The sequence below is a fragment of the Dendropsophus ebraccatus genome, chromosome 1, assembly GCF_027789765.1.
Source record: "Dendropsophus ebraccatus isolate aDenEbr1 chromosome 1, aDenEbr1.pat, whole genome shotgun sequence".
NCBI classification, from domain to species: domain Eukaryota; kingdom Metazoa; phylum Chordata; class Amphibia; order Anura; family Hylidae; genus Dendropsophus; species Dendropsophus ebraccatus.
In genome coordinates, this window is record NC_091454.1 from 49,896,099 (window position 1) to 49,910,723 (window position 14,625).

The window sequence follows — 14,625 nt, forward strand, 5'->3', positions numbered from 1 at the left end:
GTGCAATCTCCCAGTGTCAGCTGTGGCTGCACTCTGTTCTTTATTGGGGTTCATCATGATAGGTAATGTACATTCACATGTAACATGTTTGCTGTAGATTTGAAGCACAACAATTTCCTAATACATAGTAACATATTTATTAAGGTTGAAAAAAGACTAGAGTCCAACACGGACCATAGAAATAAGTGGGTCATTATTATGTGCACATCTGCGTAGAATAAACAGAGGTGCGCAAGGGGCCTAAGAATCTGTGCAACTTCACAAGGGACAAATTTTGATGGGTTAATAATCGACTTTGAGCATCTCTAAAATAGTAAGTCTTGTAGCATGTTCCTTGTCTATGGGAGGAAGAGCAGGGAACTGGATTATGGGTACACAAAGCTCAGTGATGTTTGTGGGGAGTAAAGAGTAGCCCATCTGGAATAATCTACACAACATCTATTTGTAAATTGCTGAAAAAAATTAATGCTGGCTACAATACCAGTCAAAACATACAAAGTATCCTGCTGCATATAGGCAATGCCATGACCCTGTCCACTACTTTAAATCCCCACACTGGGCATATGACTATTAGGTCTGTGGCCTGTTATATACTCCAGAATGTAAGATGAAATAAAAAACACTGCATACTAGATAATTGCCATTCATTTGATGAGGAAGTATGTGCAATATTCATAGTGTGAACTAACCCTTGGCGGTATTCAAGTTCTCAGTTGTTTAATCTAAGTACTTTGGATCTCACTTATATGAAGGTACAATGCCATATGTTGCCTTAAGGAACTCAAAGTATAAAAGAAGAAAAAGCATTGCAAAAAAGCACAATCCTTCAAAATCTTTAGAAAAAAAAAGAACTGTTTTTTTTTTAGAAGGAAAAATATGACCTAAATACAAACTTATTTTAAGCTAAACCACAAACTTCAGAAGTTCACATTCCCTGGAAAAAATGTAGTACGTTGATCTTGAATGACTTTTCTTTAATCATGAAGCTTGTGAAAAAAATACAAGCCTGTTTTCTGAATTTTTCTTTTTGATATTGCACTCCTGCCATATCTAGCATACCATAGCCATCAACTATCCCAGAATATCATTAGCTGTTTGACCAGAAAAATCTATATACCGCTGGCACAGCCAGTATCCAATGGCACAGTAGCTGCAAGGGTAAGATGTACCTACTTAAAGAGAACCCAACAAAAGTGAATGGAAGGGATGGAGGTAAACAAGCTACCTGAACATGGCAAACACTGGGTTTCCTTTCTCCACCTAAAATGGGCGATTAAGAAGCTAAATTCTCTTAGGGCCTCATATACTGTAGATTTGTGTTTAACACATGGCTCCAGGGTACTTAAAACTGGGGCAATAGGTATATCTTAAAGGCGTAATCTAGGTTTAGATAACACACACATAAGTTCCAAACATATTCTTAGGGCCCTATTACACAGAAAGATTATCATGCAAAAAATCATTATATCGTTCAAATTTAACCACTAATCTTTCTGTGTGTATACAAGCAACTATCAAACGACTAAGGGTCCTATTCCACGGGCCGAGGAGGGCCCGATCAACGATGTAAACGAGCCTTGCAGCCCTTGATGTCCTTGCAGCCCTTGCAGCATCATACATTACCTGGCTGCAGGGCTTGTCCTCCGCTCCGTCTCCTCCCCGGGTCCCCTGCTCTCTATCTTCTGAATGGCCGGTCAGCTGACAGGCCACACTCAGCCAATCACAGGCCGCGGCGGTCCCGGCCTGTGAATGGCTGAGCGCTCCGTCAGATGACCGGCCATTCAGAAGATAGATCACGCGGGACCCGGGGATGAAGACAGCGCAAAGAAGAAGCCTGGACAGGTAATGTATGATGATGCTGCTGCTGTTTCTTCTCAAATGGTCGGTCGCCCGCCGCGCACCGCTATTCAACCGTAGCGATGCGCGGTGGGGGAATGATGATTTTAATTCTGGCCCTAAATGAACGATCAGCCGATGACATGATCGGCTGATCGTTCTCTCTATTTCACCGAACGATAATCGGCCGAATAGGGCCAAATGGGGCCGATCCGGCCGATTTTCGTTACTGTGGAATAGGGCCCTAAGACAAACAGACTCTTTCTATGAATTTTTCTCTCCCAGTAAAATCCCTTTTAAGCATTGGTTCAACAGCATCTGCTGTACCTGAAATTGGCTTGTCACCTACAAAAGGTAGCGAACCTCATATGTAGAAGACTAGAGTCCATACATGGATATACTGTTAGATTATCAGTTATATAGTAACATCTGATGTCTGCGATTATAAAAGAGAAATAAGTCCATTACCAGACACTCTTCTCTATGTTTGCTTTGTAACACGCACACATCAATTCTCAGAGTCTTGTGACGTAAAGCTGCATGCGATACTGGCACCAGGAACATTTCGCTGAATGTTACACTGTCTGATACTTCCACAGTTCTCGTCCGGAATAAACAGCTTGTACTTTCAGAGCAAGGAAGAACAGCAACACGGATGTATCTGTGCAATATAATCAAAGCCAAATGGGAAAGAAAAGTCATAGTTAATGTAAGATAACAAGGGGATGTGGTGCTATGCATGGCCACTTTTTTCCAAAGACAGCACCACTCTTGTCTCTTGTTTAGGTGCAGGTTTTGCAACTCATGTCCATTGAAGTAAATGGAGCTGAATTGCAATCTACACCTGAACTGGAGACAAGAGTGGTGCTGCCTCTGGAAAAAAGTGGCCATATTTTTCTAATGCTGAATAACCCCTTTAATCGTGTTGTGCCATTACAACACCAACGCGCAAACCATCTCCCGTGTATCAAGATGTGTTTTGGGCGCATACACCCCCTTTATCACCAATACTTCACCTTCCGCTACCCCTTATTAAATAGGTTAAATTCCAGGTGTAAACTATGTGTACAAATTACAAAACAATTACACCTACAATAAAAAGAGAGCTAAAAGAACATATGGTACAAGCAACAACAATGTGCCCTTAACATGTGTAGTATCCTCCTCTCTGAAGCTGAAGCCTCATATTTTCTCAATTTCTCATATTCTGTCCATACACCATTAATGTCTCAAATGAGACAACCCCTTTAAAGGGAATCTGTCAGCTGTAATTCACATTCCAAACTGCTGACACTGTTAGATAGCTGTTAGGACAAGAAAGCACACGGTACCTTTTATATGTCTGCCTGTGCTTTAAGAATGTAGAAAAATGCTTTTACTCTCTAGTACAAAAAGAGTCAAAAAGGCTTTCCTGAGCTCCTGAAGTGCAGCAAGCTATAAAGGTATATTCACACTGTGGAATCGGCGATGAATTTCAAGCGGGTTCAGCATCAAAATGCATGCAGAATTCCGCTTGAATATGAACATTTCTATTTTCCATTGTATATAATGGACTTTCTGCTCATTCATGCACATGGCAGAATTTCCATCAGGAAAATTTCACTGCGGATCTGGGTTCTGCCTTAAGAGTTGACATGTCAATTCTTTTGGCGGATTCCTCTAGAGAAGTCAATGGGGCTTGAATTCTGCTTGTATTCCGCTCAAATTCTGCAACTATTCTGCCAGAGCTGAGTAGGGAAGGAATGTCAAGCAGAAAACTTTTCTCTTCAATTCCTCGCCTATTTCTCAGTGTGAACATACCTTTACACCTCCTCACTCCCCCTTCGATACCTGATCCTGTTTGGCACTCACCTTCCAGGTGTCAATCAAGCGGGGGGGGGGGGGGGGGGAAGGGTGGAGATGATATTCCATCTTACAACAGATCAGGAGCTTGGAAAAACCTCTTTGTACGAGAAAATTAAAGATTTTTTTTAATGTTCTGGAAGCACAGCTGGATATATGAAAGGTACCATTTGTCTCCATGACCTAACAGCTATGTAACAGTGTCATAGTAGTCTTCCAACCAGAAGATGTTGTGCACTCCAGCTCTGTGGAATACTCGCACTCCACTCCTGGTGTACTAGTAATAGGAAACACAATGTAGAGGCATTACTTTAGGGATACATTGATGTAATTTGGAAGAAACACTGCTTTATCCCTAGCATAACCTTGCAAAAGTAGATGTGTACCCATACTTTGCATGACTGTGCATTTTCATAGAAACTTCAGCAGGGTTTGTAACTAGATAAAATCATTGCTTATATTAAAATGTGATCTAGTTTAACTTTATTGTGAAGCAGAGCAGTGTAAGGGGCCTTGCTGCACATTCTAATAAAGAGATCAAAGAGAATAATGAAAGATTTCATGAGATGGGTAACGCTGATCTAACACGCAGTTTCATCGCCACCAAGGTGGTTGTTAGTTTCCTTTCACGGCTACTATATAAACAGCTGTGTCAGGGAACATCCCTTTGTGTGAGGTGTTCAGCAACTTATAATTATTATATTAATATTTACATTCAGGCAGAACAGGGTTATGAGAATTGTATGCTATGCCTATCATTTACAGGACACGCTTGCCTTATTTCTTAAAGGGGTATTCCCATCTCATCTAACATAGATAAATGTGTAGTACCCATCAAGTAAATGCACTTCCCCACTGTCAATCATCTCCGTCCAGGCAGCCTCATAGACTTATAATGGAGCTGCCTGGACAGGGATAGCTGCAAGCGGTGCAGTAAAATGCGCTACAGCGCAATTCTCTCATCACTTTCTCCTGATCTTTGGGGAGACGCCGACTGATCAAAACTTTTGCCAACCTTTGCTATTTATTAGGGTCTGTTTACACTAAGCAAAAGTGGTGGAATTTCAAGCGTAGTCTCACTTATTCCATGGGATTTCTTGCACGCCTCGGCTCTCCCCACAAAAGAATTGACATGTCAATTCTCTGGGCTGAGGCACACGAGAAATCCCATTTCATTTGCGGCACGGGCTCCGCTTGAAATTCTGCCCCTTTTGCTCAATGTGAACGGGCCCTTGCAGTGCCTATTTAAGTCTGGCCATCATGGAACAGTTTATGCCTAAAAAGATAGATTTGACAGAATATGTCACACTCACATTTTCTGGTCTTGTTGCAGTAACAAAGCAGCTGAGTTGTCGAGCTGCACAATAAATACAGCAAACTGTCTGTTCTTCTCATCGTACCTACGCAGAAAAAATAGAGTTACATGATAATTTATAAAATCCAATCCAAATTTTAAATGACCAAAGTACTCCTTCAACTTTCCCTGTACATATTGTTATATAAGTATGTTGTCAAGAAGAACCCAATGAAAAAGCAAAAATACTAAAAATCTGCAAAAACTAAATTATCTATAGTTCAGTAAACAGTAAGAAAACATTGCAGAGCAAATAACTTATTGGGCAAACAGGTCTCAGAGATTTATAAAGATCTAGTCACCTTGAACATTTGAACATAACATACAATTGGGGATTGCAACATATTTCTATAGGAGGAAGTATTCTGAAGTTTCACCACTAGGTGTCAGTATTTTTTACATGCCTATGTTCTTCTATGCAAAGCTGGTCAGTAATGTGTTAATGTTATTGTTATACCATGTGTTGTGTCCAGCCAATAGAAGGTGCTTTCTCGCTCTCTCAACCTATCCCTGCTCTCTACACACTCACCCCCTGTAGGAGGAGTTAGTTAGCTTTGTGTGGGAGTAAGTGAGCAGTTCAGTTAAGTACAGTGTGCTGTCTAGTCTAGACACTTAGGTGTGTAGATGCAGCTAAAGGCAATCAGTTCTTTTTCCACTACCACTTTGTTAAGCATGCAGTGCTAAGCACTTTGAAGGGAGAGAAGTCCAGGAACACCCTAACCCATGCAGAGAACATGTCTAAAAGGAGCAGGGCAGTATCCTGAATACAAGAGGAACTAGCCTTGATAGGACTAAGCAACCATAAAGAAAGTCTACGTATCCTATCTAGCAGTTCAGGTAACTGGAACTCCCCCAGACACTTAGCTAAGCCCAGATAACCATGGCTGGGGCTTGTAGTACCCTGACAGGACAGGTAACTCTAAATACAAGTCTAAATACAACTACAAGTATCTCACTATAAAGTATATCTCTTCCGGCAGAGTACATTGCTACACTGGGTTGGGGTTCCTCCAACAAACTCCTCTACTCTCTAAGCACCGCTAAAACTACCTCTTTTCTACTCTATTTCTCCAGCACCTCCTCAAGCACAACGCTTTTAAGTATTAAGAGTCTGTTATCCTGAGAAACTTGCAGTAAAGTTGTTCTATTTTTTACATCACTGGGACTCTGTCATACATACTTGGTATGCACCAGTACCCATACACACAAACCATACACCTTGGGTTATTTTTCCCCCTGTGGGTGGTGGTACCGATAGTCTGGGTGGGTCAGTTGCCACTCAGGACTACCGTGACCAGAGCCCAAGGGATCCACTACAACCTAGCAGGTCACCGACCTGGGGATTGGGGACCATAGCCAGTCACATAAACAAAGCAGGTACTTATATCACACCTGTGTACTGGAGAAGCACTGGCGTCACGACATTACCATCTTTGGCTGAGCTGACACAACTCTCCCACCACACATGCAGAGCTACACAGCAATCCTTGGTTCTGCAACCCCTATCAAAGTCAAAGTAACAGAGCAGCCTTCGCCTAATAAATGCTCATTATAGGTAATGAGGCAAGATAACTCTCAGCCTGTCCATGTACTGTGTGAATGACAAACATAGCAAGGTAGAGGAGGAAAGAGGAAAGAAGTAGGAAAGTAAGTAAAAGTATTACGTGGGTTGGTGGCAGAGTGACTAAAGACTTCATTGTCTTCAATGTCTGACTATGAGTAAAACTTCCTGTACCCAGTGCCAGGAGGAAGAAGAGCAGTTCTGCAGCAATTCTACCCTTTCAAGAGAAGTATTGTGCAAATGAAAATCAAGAAAATATGAATATTTCTGACAGAAAGAGAGATGGGCTTTAAAGTTTCATGGCTTTTTCCATACTGTAGAGAACCATTACAAAAATAAAAAAATATTTTCCAGCAAACAAGGCGTTTATCCTTACTTCATTCCGATCTTTATCCTGGCTGTACCCAGGCTTTCTTGATAATCACCATCACAGTCTGGATTCTCCAGTATCTGCCTAAAACAGCAATGAAAAATTGTCTCTAATTAGTAATATATTATGGCAATGAAGTTAAAGGGGTTGTCAAGCGAAAATCTTTTTCTTTCAAATCAACTGGTGTCAGAAAGTTAAATAGATTTGTAATTTACTTTTATTAAAAAAAAGTCTTAAGACTTCCTATATTTATACGCTACTATATGTCCTGCAGTAAGTGTTGTTTTCTTTTCAGTCTGACACAGCGCTCTCTGCTGACATCTCTGGCCGAAACAGGAACTGTCCAGAGCAGGAGAGGTTTTCTGTGGGTATTTCCATAGAAAACCTCCTACTCTGGAGAGGTACTGTTTCGGCCACAGATGTCAGCAGAGAGCACTGTGTCAGACTAAGGCTATGTTCACACTACGTAAAAGTGGCAACAACGGCCGTACTTTATGCAGTGTTGAACATTGCCTATTCCTTTATGGGATCCCGGCCGGAGTGTATACACATCGTATATATACAGGCCGGGATCCCGTGCGGCGCCGCAAATAACTGACATGTCAGTTTTCTGCGGCCGCAATTCAATGAACTGCGGCCGTAGGAAACCCTGTCAGTTCACACAATGAAGCGAGCAGCTCAGGCCGCTTGCTTCATTGTGTGCTGTGGGAGGTTCTGATGCGGGCGCGCGCTGATGTGCCCGCATCAGAACCCTGCGGCCAGAAAGATCATCCGGCCGGATGATCCGGGCAGAGTCTGGCCATTCCGTGAACGACCGGTCTAATACGACGTGTGAACATAGCCTAAAAATAAAACAACATTTCCTGCAGGACATATAGTAGCTTATAAGTATAGGAAGACTTGAGATTTTTCTGGACAACCCCTTTAAGCACTGAAATTCATATAATGGCCTTAAAGGGCCCTGAGCAGCTGGCAAGATGAAAACATGGCATTTAAAAAAAAATAAAAAAAAAGTATTCCAGCATCCTAACATTTTTCATATCTTGCTGGGGTTGGTATAAAACTAAAAAAAAAAAAATGGTTGATACTTATCTACACTGTTCCCCACAGCTCCCTTGAAGTAACAAGTCACTGGAATGGGATCTGTGGTGATCAAGGTAGGCGAGTATCATTTTATATTTTAACGTGCCCCCAGCAACATATGACAACCCTTAGGATGCTGATATACCCCTTTTACCTTACAGTATTTAGTGAGTAGGAACCTTCTTGCTTACATTCAGAGACTAAAAGCTTCCTATCATATCCATATGACAAAGCTATACTGCGTGTTAAGTTTATCAGATCCTTTTAGCTGTGCCAGATGGACATAGCTGCCCCAGGTTTTCAGCCTATGAATGATAACATATATTTTTCCCTGACAGCAAGCAGGAAGACACATGCACCGGTAAAGATTGTTGTACCTCTGTGTAGCTGCCTCATAGACTCCACTGTCTCCAGCAACAGATTCATCGGACACAGCTGCTGACACCCCAGATACCTTTAACCCAGACAACGGAAGGCAACTTAGACCTGTTTACAGTTTTTGACAAAAAAACGTGAATGAAATATTCTGATCATGACACATACATTACACTGTAGTGATCAGCATTAGTAAAAGTGTGCTGATCATCATTCATCCAGCTACCTTACTTCTGAACATCTCTGTGCTTTCCAACTTTAGAAAGTCAGATACTGTGCTACAAGGAAAGTCACAATCTGTTACATTATCTTTATACGAAGGCTTAAGATTAATAACTGGCACAGCCGCTGAACTATTAGAACAACTACATTCTGCCAATTTTAGCATCGGTGAAAAGCTGTTTAATGTCACTGCTCTCATGCTGCTATTGGTTTCACAGCCAGGAAAACAGAAGTTTCCTTTTCTATCCTGCATTTTTTATACATTATCTACCAGCTGGCCAATGGAAACTGTTATATTAATAACATTATATGAAAATACTTGCTAAAATAGACCAAAAACTGTTCTCTAGAACTGCAATTCAAGAGATGGGGGTCACCTCTGACCCCACCACCAAATATGGTCATCAGTAGTTTAGGCCTGTTTCACTGTATAACTGATAAATCTTTGCATCTTTATTACAGTTCCAATTTTTGGCCTGACTGCAAATCTAATGACCCATTTGGACTTGCAGCCAGGACTTTCAAGACATGGGGGGAGGGTGCAGGGCTCAGTCACGATCATTGTGTCCGGGTGAAACTGCGCTTGCATCTGATGTCCAATAGCTGCACAGTGTCTCCGGCACTGGATGCACTGTGCTGCTATTTTACATAGATTGTGACTGAGTCCCACCCCCCACGTTGCAAAAGGCTAATTTCCGAGATGTGAAATCTCAGAAAGTTAGTACTGGGGAGCAGAAGGCTTCAACTGTAGAGATGAGTGAACTTCAAGCACGTCTGAACCCGAGCACTCTGCATTTTTTTCCCGGTGGCTGATGAAGTTGGATGCAGCCCTAGGGAGTCCTGGAAAATATGGATACAGCCTATGTTTATATCCATGTTTTCCAGGCAGCCGATAATTAAATGCTGCATGCCCGGGTTCAAATGAATCCGTAAACTCAGTAAACTGATAAAACTAATGTTTTCTATTGAACTCAACAGTTAAATAGCTGTTAGTGCGCGCACACACACACACACGCACGCACATTAGTTTTAAAGGACATACAAATAAGTGGCATGTGTTTTTCTCAGCCATTTTCTATGGTCGGTATTTACAGCCATTAACTACAGTTTTATGTGATCAAGGTTTTTTAGTGTTTTTTTTTTCTGGCTGAAAGTTTTGGCCAAAATATGTGTGAACATGGCCTTACAGTAGTGGAATGGAAGAGAATAGAAAAATCTGCATCTTTTAGGCCAAGTGCTTTTCTGTTGCGGGTTTCATGCTGCAGATGTAATGCTGTGGATTTCAGCAGATTATTTACATGGATTAAATCCACAGCATAAAATCAATGGTGTGAAATCCGCAACATCATTCCCAGTAAGGTGTGTACTTGTCTGTAATGGCACTCTTCTTTAAATTCATCAGATAGAAGGAGTCTACCTTGTCCTCCAGCTTTGCCGTCTGTTTCATGGAGATAGGCATCTGCAGAAAGGCCAAGTTCGGAAAAGTGGTTGCTTAAATCAAAGTCATCAAAGTCCATATTGCTTAAGAAAGCATCCCCTGTTAAAAGAGGGTCTGTTACGAGAGGTGAACAAGGAGGAGATGGCGAAGACAGCGAGGACCTGGGCGACAAGGAGGTCATAGATCTAGGAGTACCAGACAAGGACCTCAAGGCATGGATACGACCTGTCGGATCAGTCTTTTGAGATTTAACCACTTCATTTTCATGTATGGTTGTAATACAACCAGAAGGTCTAAACCCAGACGTTCCTTCCTGAAGCAAAAAGTCCATGTTGTTCTGGTATTCAATGTCTAATTGATCTAACTGTTCACAGTACAAATCGGTACAGCTTGCAGATGTAGAAGAATCCTGGCTGGAGGTCACTAGTGATCCCATGCTGGATGCTAAGGATCCAGGACTGCTGCCCGAGGAAAGTGACTGAGTGCTAGTAGAGAGACTGAAAACATAAAAGGAACAGATTACAGTGTGGGAAACACCTAATACTGTAAAGTCATTTTACATATGGATGCAAACTTAACTTATGGATGCCCTGCTCTGTATTAGAGACATAGAAGATTGTCAAAAGAAAAAGACCACATGGTCCATATAGTCAGCTCTTATATTACCTCCTTTCTTTTTCTATTATCTTAGGATAATATATATATATATATATATATATATATATCTATATCCCAGGCAGGTGTACACTTAATTACTTTAGATTTAAGTAATATTTTTTCACACGGTTTCTGATGTTTCCATCAACTAACCTCAGACATGTCTCTAGGATACATCAAAACTTTTTTTTAAAGAGAAAGAAACAGTTTTCCTTTTACTAAGCATAGTTAGCTACTATGTTCGCCCATATTTAGGGTCCTGTACTGTACACAGTGGACCAGAAAAATAAAATGGAGTCGCCCTCACCTGGTGTCAAAAGGTAAGAAGCAGCACAGAGCATGTAGTACTATACTGTACTGTAGAGAGGCGCTATCAGTGTACACACTACAGTAATAAATGTAAAATGACCACTCTATTTCCCTGGATCTTACTTCTAATAAGGCCTTATGCACACGTTCAGTATTTTTTTCTGGTCCTGAAACAACCCGTGAGAAATTGCAGATTGGACATCCGTATTCCATCCGTATTCCATCCGTTGCTGGACCAGACTTCAACTGAGCAGTGAATGAATGGCAGACCCCCTCTGTGGCATCAGACCCCCTCTGCGGCTGCATCAGACCCCCTCCTGCGGCTGCATCAGACCCCCTCCTGCGGCTGCATCAGACCCCCTCCTGCGGCTGCATCAGACCCCCTCCTGCGGCGGCATCGGACCGACCCCCTCTGCGGCATCAGACCCCCTCCTGCGGCATCATCAGACCCCTCCTGCGGTAAGGATGCGATCTCCTATGCGATCCTCCTGTGCCGTTCTGCCTTCAGTGCTCTTAATTGATTCATTGATACTTTCCTAACCACATAGTAAACACCAATTTATTGAGCTAATTGGTAATGATGATTGGCAGCTGGGCTACAAAGGTACAAGTACCAATTACCTCAATAAATTGGGGTGTTTACAATCAACACCCCAATTTATTGAGGTAATTGGTACTTGTACCTTTGTAGCCCAGCTGCCAATCATCATTACCAATTAGCTCAATAAATTGGTGTTTACTATGTGGTTAGGAAAGTATCAATGAATCAATTAAGAGCACTGAAGGCAGAACGGCACAGGAGGATCGCATAGGAGATCGCATCCTTACCGCAGGAGGGGTCTGATGATGCCGCAGGAGGGGGTCTGATGCCGCCGGAGGGGGTCTGATGCCGCAGAGGGGGTCTGATGATGCAGGAGGGGGTCTGATGCCGCCGCAGAGGAGGTCTGATGATGCCGCAGAGGGGGTCTGATGCAGCCGCAGGTTCAGACTGAGGAATTCTCGCGGAAAATGTCCGCGGAATTCCGTCAGCTGTCCGCCCGGAGATCCGGAGAACTATAGATCCCAGCACTTCTATATACTGCTGTGCACAATAGGAGCATGAGTTATCCATATTTTTCTACGGAAATACGGATGCCAAACATGTTGCAATCCGCAAACAATCCGTAGACAATTGATGTCAATGAGAGCATCCGTGAAAAAATCTGGGTCCGCACCCGGTCCGCACTAGGACATGTCCTTTTTTTTTTACGGATTGATTTTCATCCATTTCTGCTACTGATCGTGTGAATAGCCCAATAGACTTCAATGTGCACTAACTCGGATACGGAAATACGGATCCGTAAATTACGGAACGTGTGAATAAGGCCAAGACCTGGTGCAGATTGTCTCTGCTTGTAGAAATGTTGAATGTGGTTTCAAGTCACAATGGCCCAGAAAGGACCATTGTAAGCTAAATATATTGTAACCTGAGACTATTGTAACTTGAGGGACCACTGTGCTGGGTGTATATCGTCATGCCTGCATTATGCCCTATTTAAAGTGATTATTATTGCACACTATACTAGTATACACCTTGTGGTTTAATACCTACCTTCTCAATTGTGTATGCAGTGATGCTATTAACTTTGTTGTCTCTTCCAGCTCCCGGACCAACTGGTTTCTTTTGCTGCTCATCTTCAATCTTAAATAAAAAAAGACACCAATAAACTTACTCTGTGCTGCGAATTCCTTCACATTATATAAAGAGAGACATCAGCTGCATAATAATAAAATGGGGTCACGGTAAAGTAGTCCAAGTATACAAGGTCAAGAAGACGTCATTATTTTTTACTATTATTTTCTTGAGTCAGTTCTAAGAGTGTAAGAGTAGTATCAATATAATATTATAGCACAAACTTGTCCTTAAAGGGAACCAGTAACATCACTGGGGCGGTGTAAACCACCCCAGTACCTTGTGGCTGCTTAGTACAGCTCTTTGGTGTCTGAGATGGGTCAGCATTTTCACATACTAGTATTCCTGCGTGGCGTGACCAGTTCCTTGTAAAGTGATTTTTTTATGAGTTTCTTATTACTATTAATGTTAACCCCTTAAGGACAGAGCCTGAAATGACCTTAAGGACCAGGCCAATTGTCACTTTTGCAGTTTTGTTTTTTCAATCTGCCATAAATGAATGACGGAACCCCCAAAATATAATTTATGGGGTGAATTTGGGTCAAAAAATTTGATTCCACAAATTTTGGGGGGCTTCCATGTTTATGTAATGCACTTTACGGTAAAACTGGCATTTTTCTTTATTCTGTAGGTCAGTCTGAACACAGCGATTTGCATATTTACTAGGTTTTCTAGTAAAACTTTTTTTTTTTTTTTTTGCAAATAGGTATATTTAAAATGGCCCTATTGTGACTCTTCTATTTTTTCACCTACGGGGTCGTATGGGCTGTAATTTTTTGCGTCATGATCTCTAGTTTTTATTAGTAACATTTTTTTCTTGGTCTGACGTATTGATCATTTTTTATCTTTGCGTCTTTTTACCACTTTTTGTTCACACCATTCACCATGCGGGAACAATATTGTTTTATTTTAATAGATTGGACGATTATGCATGCTACATTATATGTTAATTAACTTTATTATTTTTATGTGTTTTATGTATATAATGGGAAAGTGGCGTGATTTTTACTTTTATTGGGGGGAGGGGCTTTGGGATATTGTTTTTTTTTTTACTTTTATGGATTTTTTTTTTTTCTTACATTTTTTTAAGTCCCCTTAGGGGACTTTTCCATTACTCATTAGATTGAATACACTGATCACTGCTATGCAATAGCATTGCAGGGATCAGTGTAATCTGCAATCTTCCTTTCTGTGCCCTATGGCAGACTCTATCAGAAGATTGGACTGCACAGAGATAAGGATTAGACCTCCAGCAGTCAGGCAGTGCGATCGGGACCCCCGCAGACACGCTGCGGGGGACCTGATCGGTAAGTGACCGGAGATGCTCGGCGGGCGGCCGCAACATGGCGGTCGCCCGCCATTGAGAGTGAGGGCCTGGCTGCAGATAGCAGCCAGTCCTCACTGGCTGTGGAGCGAGCTCAGCTCCTGAGCCCATTCCATAGCCTGGGACCCCGGCAGGGCGTACATTTATATCTTCCTGCCTTAAGGACCAGGCAGCGGGGGCGTAAATGTGTGCCCAAGGGGTTAATGCACTCATTTTCCATATAGTCTTTTAAGGGCTTTCTCATTTTTCCCCCTAATTCTAAGGGTATGTTCACATGGTAAATTAAAACCATGCAAGCTGTTTTGGAGTCTGTTTTTCCACATGGGCGATATTTATCAAGCAGTCTTACAGTAAGAATGTTCTTTGTTGGCAGCCAATCACAGCTCAGCCTTTATTTTACCAGAGCTTATGAATATTTGAAAGCTGTGATTGTTTGCTAAGGGCAATGGCTGGTTAATACTACACCTATGGCGTCCTAGAAAAAAGCTTACCACAGCATGTCCCACGGCTGTGATTACCAGCTGTAATCTGTTCAAGGGAACCCAGCATGGATACAGGAATCAATAGAGTGGAGGTGACCCA

At 42.0% G+C, this 14,625-nt stretch overlaps 1 protein-coding gene across 1 annotated transcript in view; it reads right to left on the minus strand.

Moving 5' to 3' along the window:
- The window catches only part of WWC1 (WW and C2 domain containing 1), a 104,344-nt gene that overhangs the window by 17,855 nt on the left and 71,864 nt on the right, over positions 1 to 14,625 (minus strand). The window contains exons 10-15 of the mRNA XM_069970691.1: positions 12,639 to 12,728; positions 10,061 to 10,578; positions 8,424 to 8,532; positions 6,970 to 7,047; positions 4,992 to 5,078; positions 2,305 to 2,497 (exon numbers count right to left, since the gene is read on the minus strand). Coding sequence (XP_069826792.1) covers positions 2,305 to 2,497; positions 4,992 to 5,078; positions 6,970 to 7,047; positions 8,424 to 8,532; positions 10,061 to 10,578; positions 12,639 to 12,728 — 1,075 coding nt within the window. The remainder of the gene's footprint in view (positions 1 to 2,304; positions 2,498 to 4,991; positions 5,079 to 6,969; positions 7,048 to 8,423; positions 8,533 to 10,060; positions 10,579 to 12,638; positions 12,729 to 14,625) is intronic.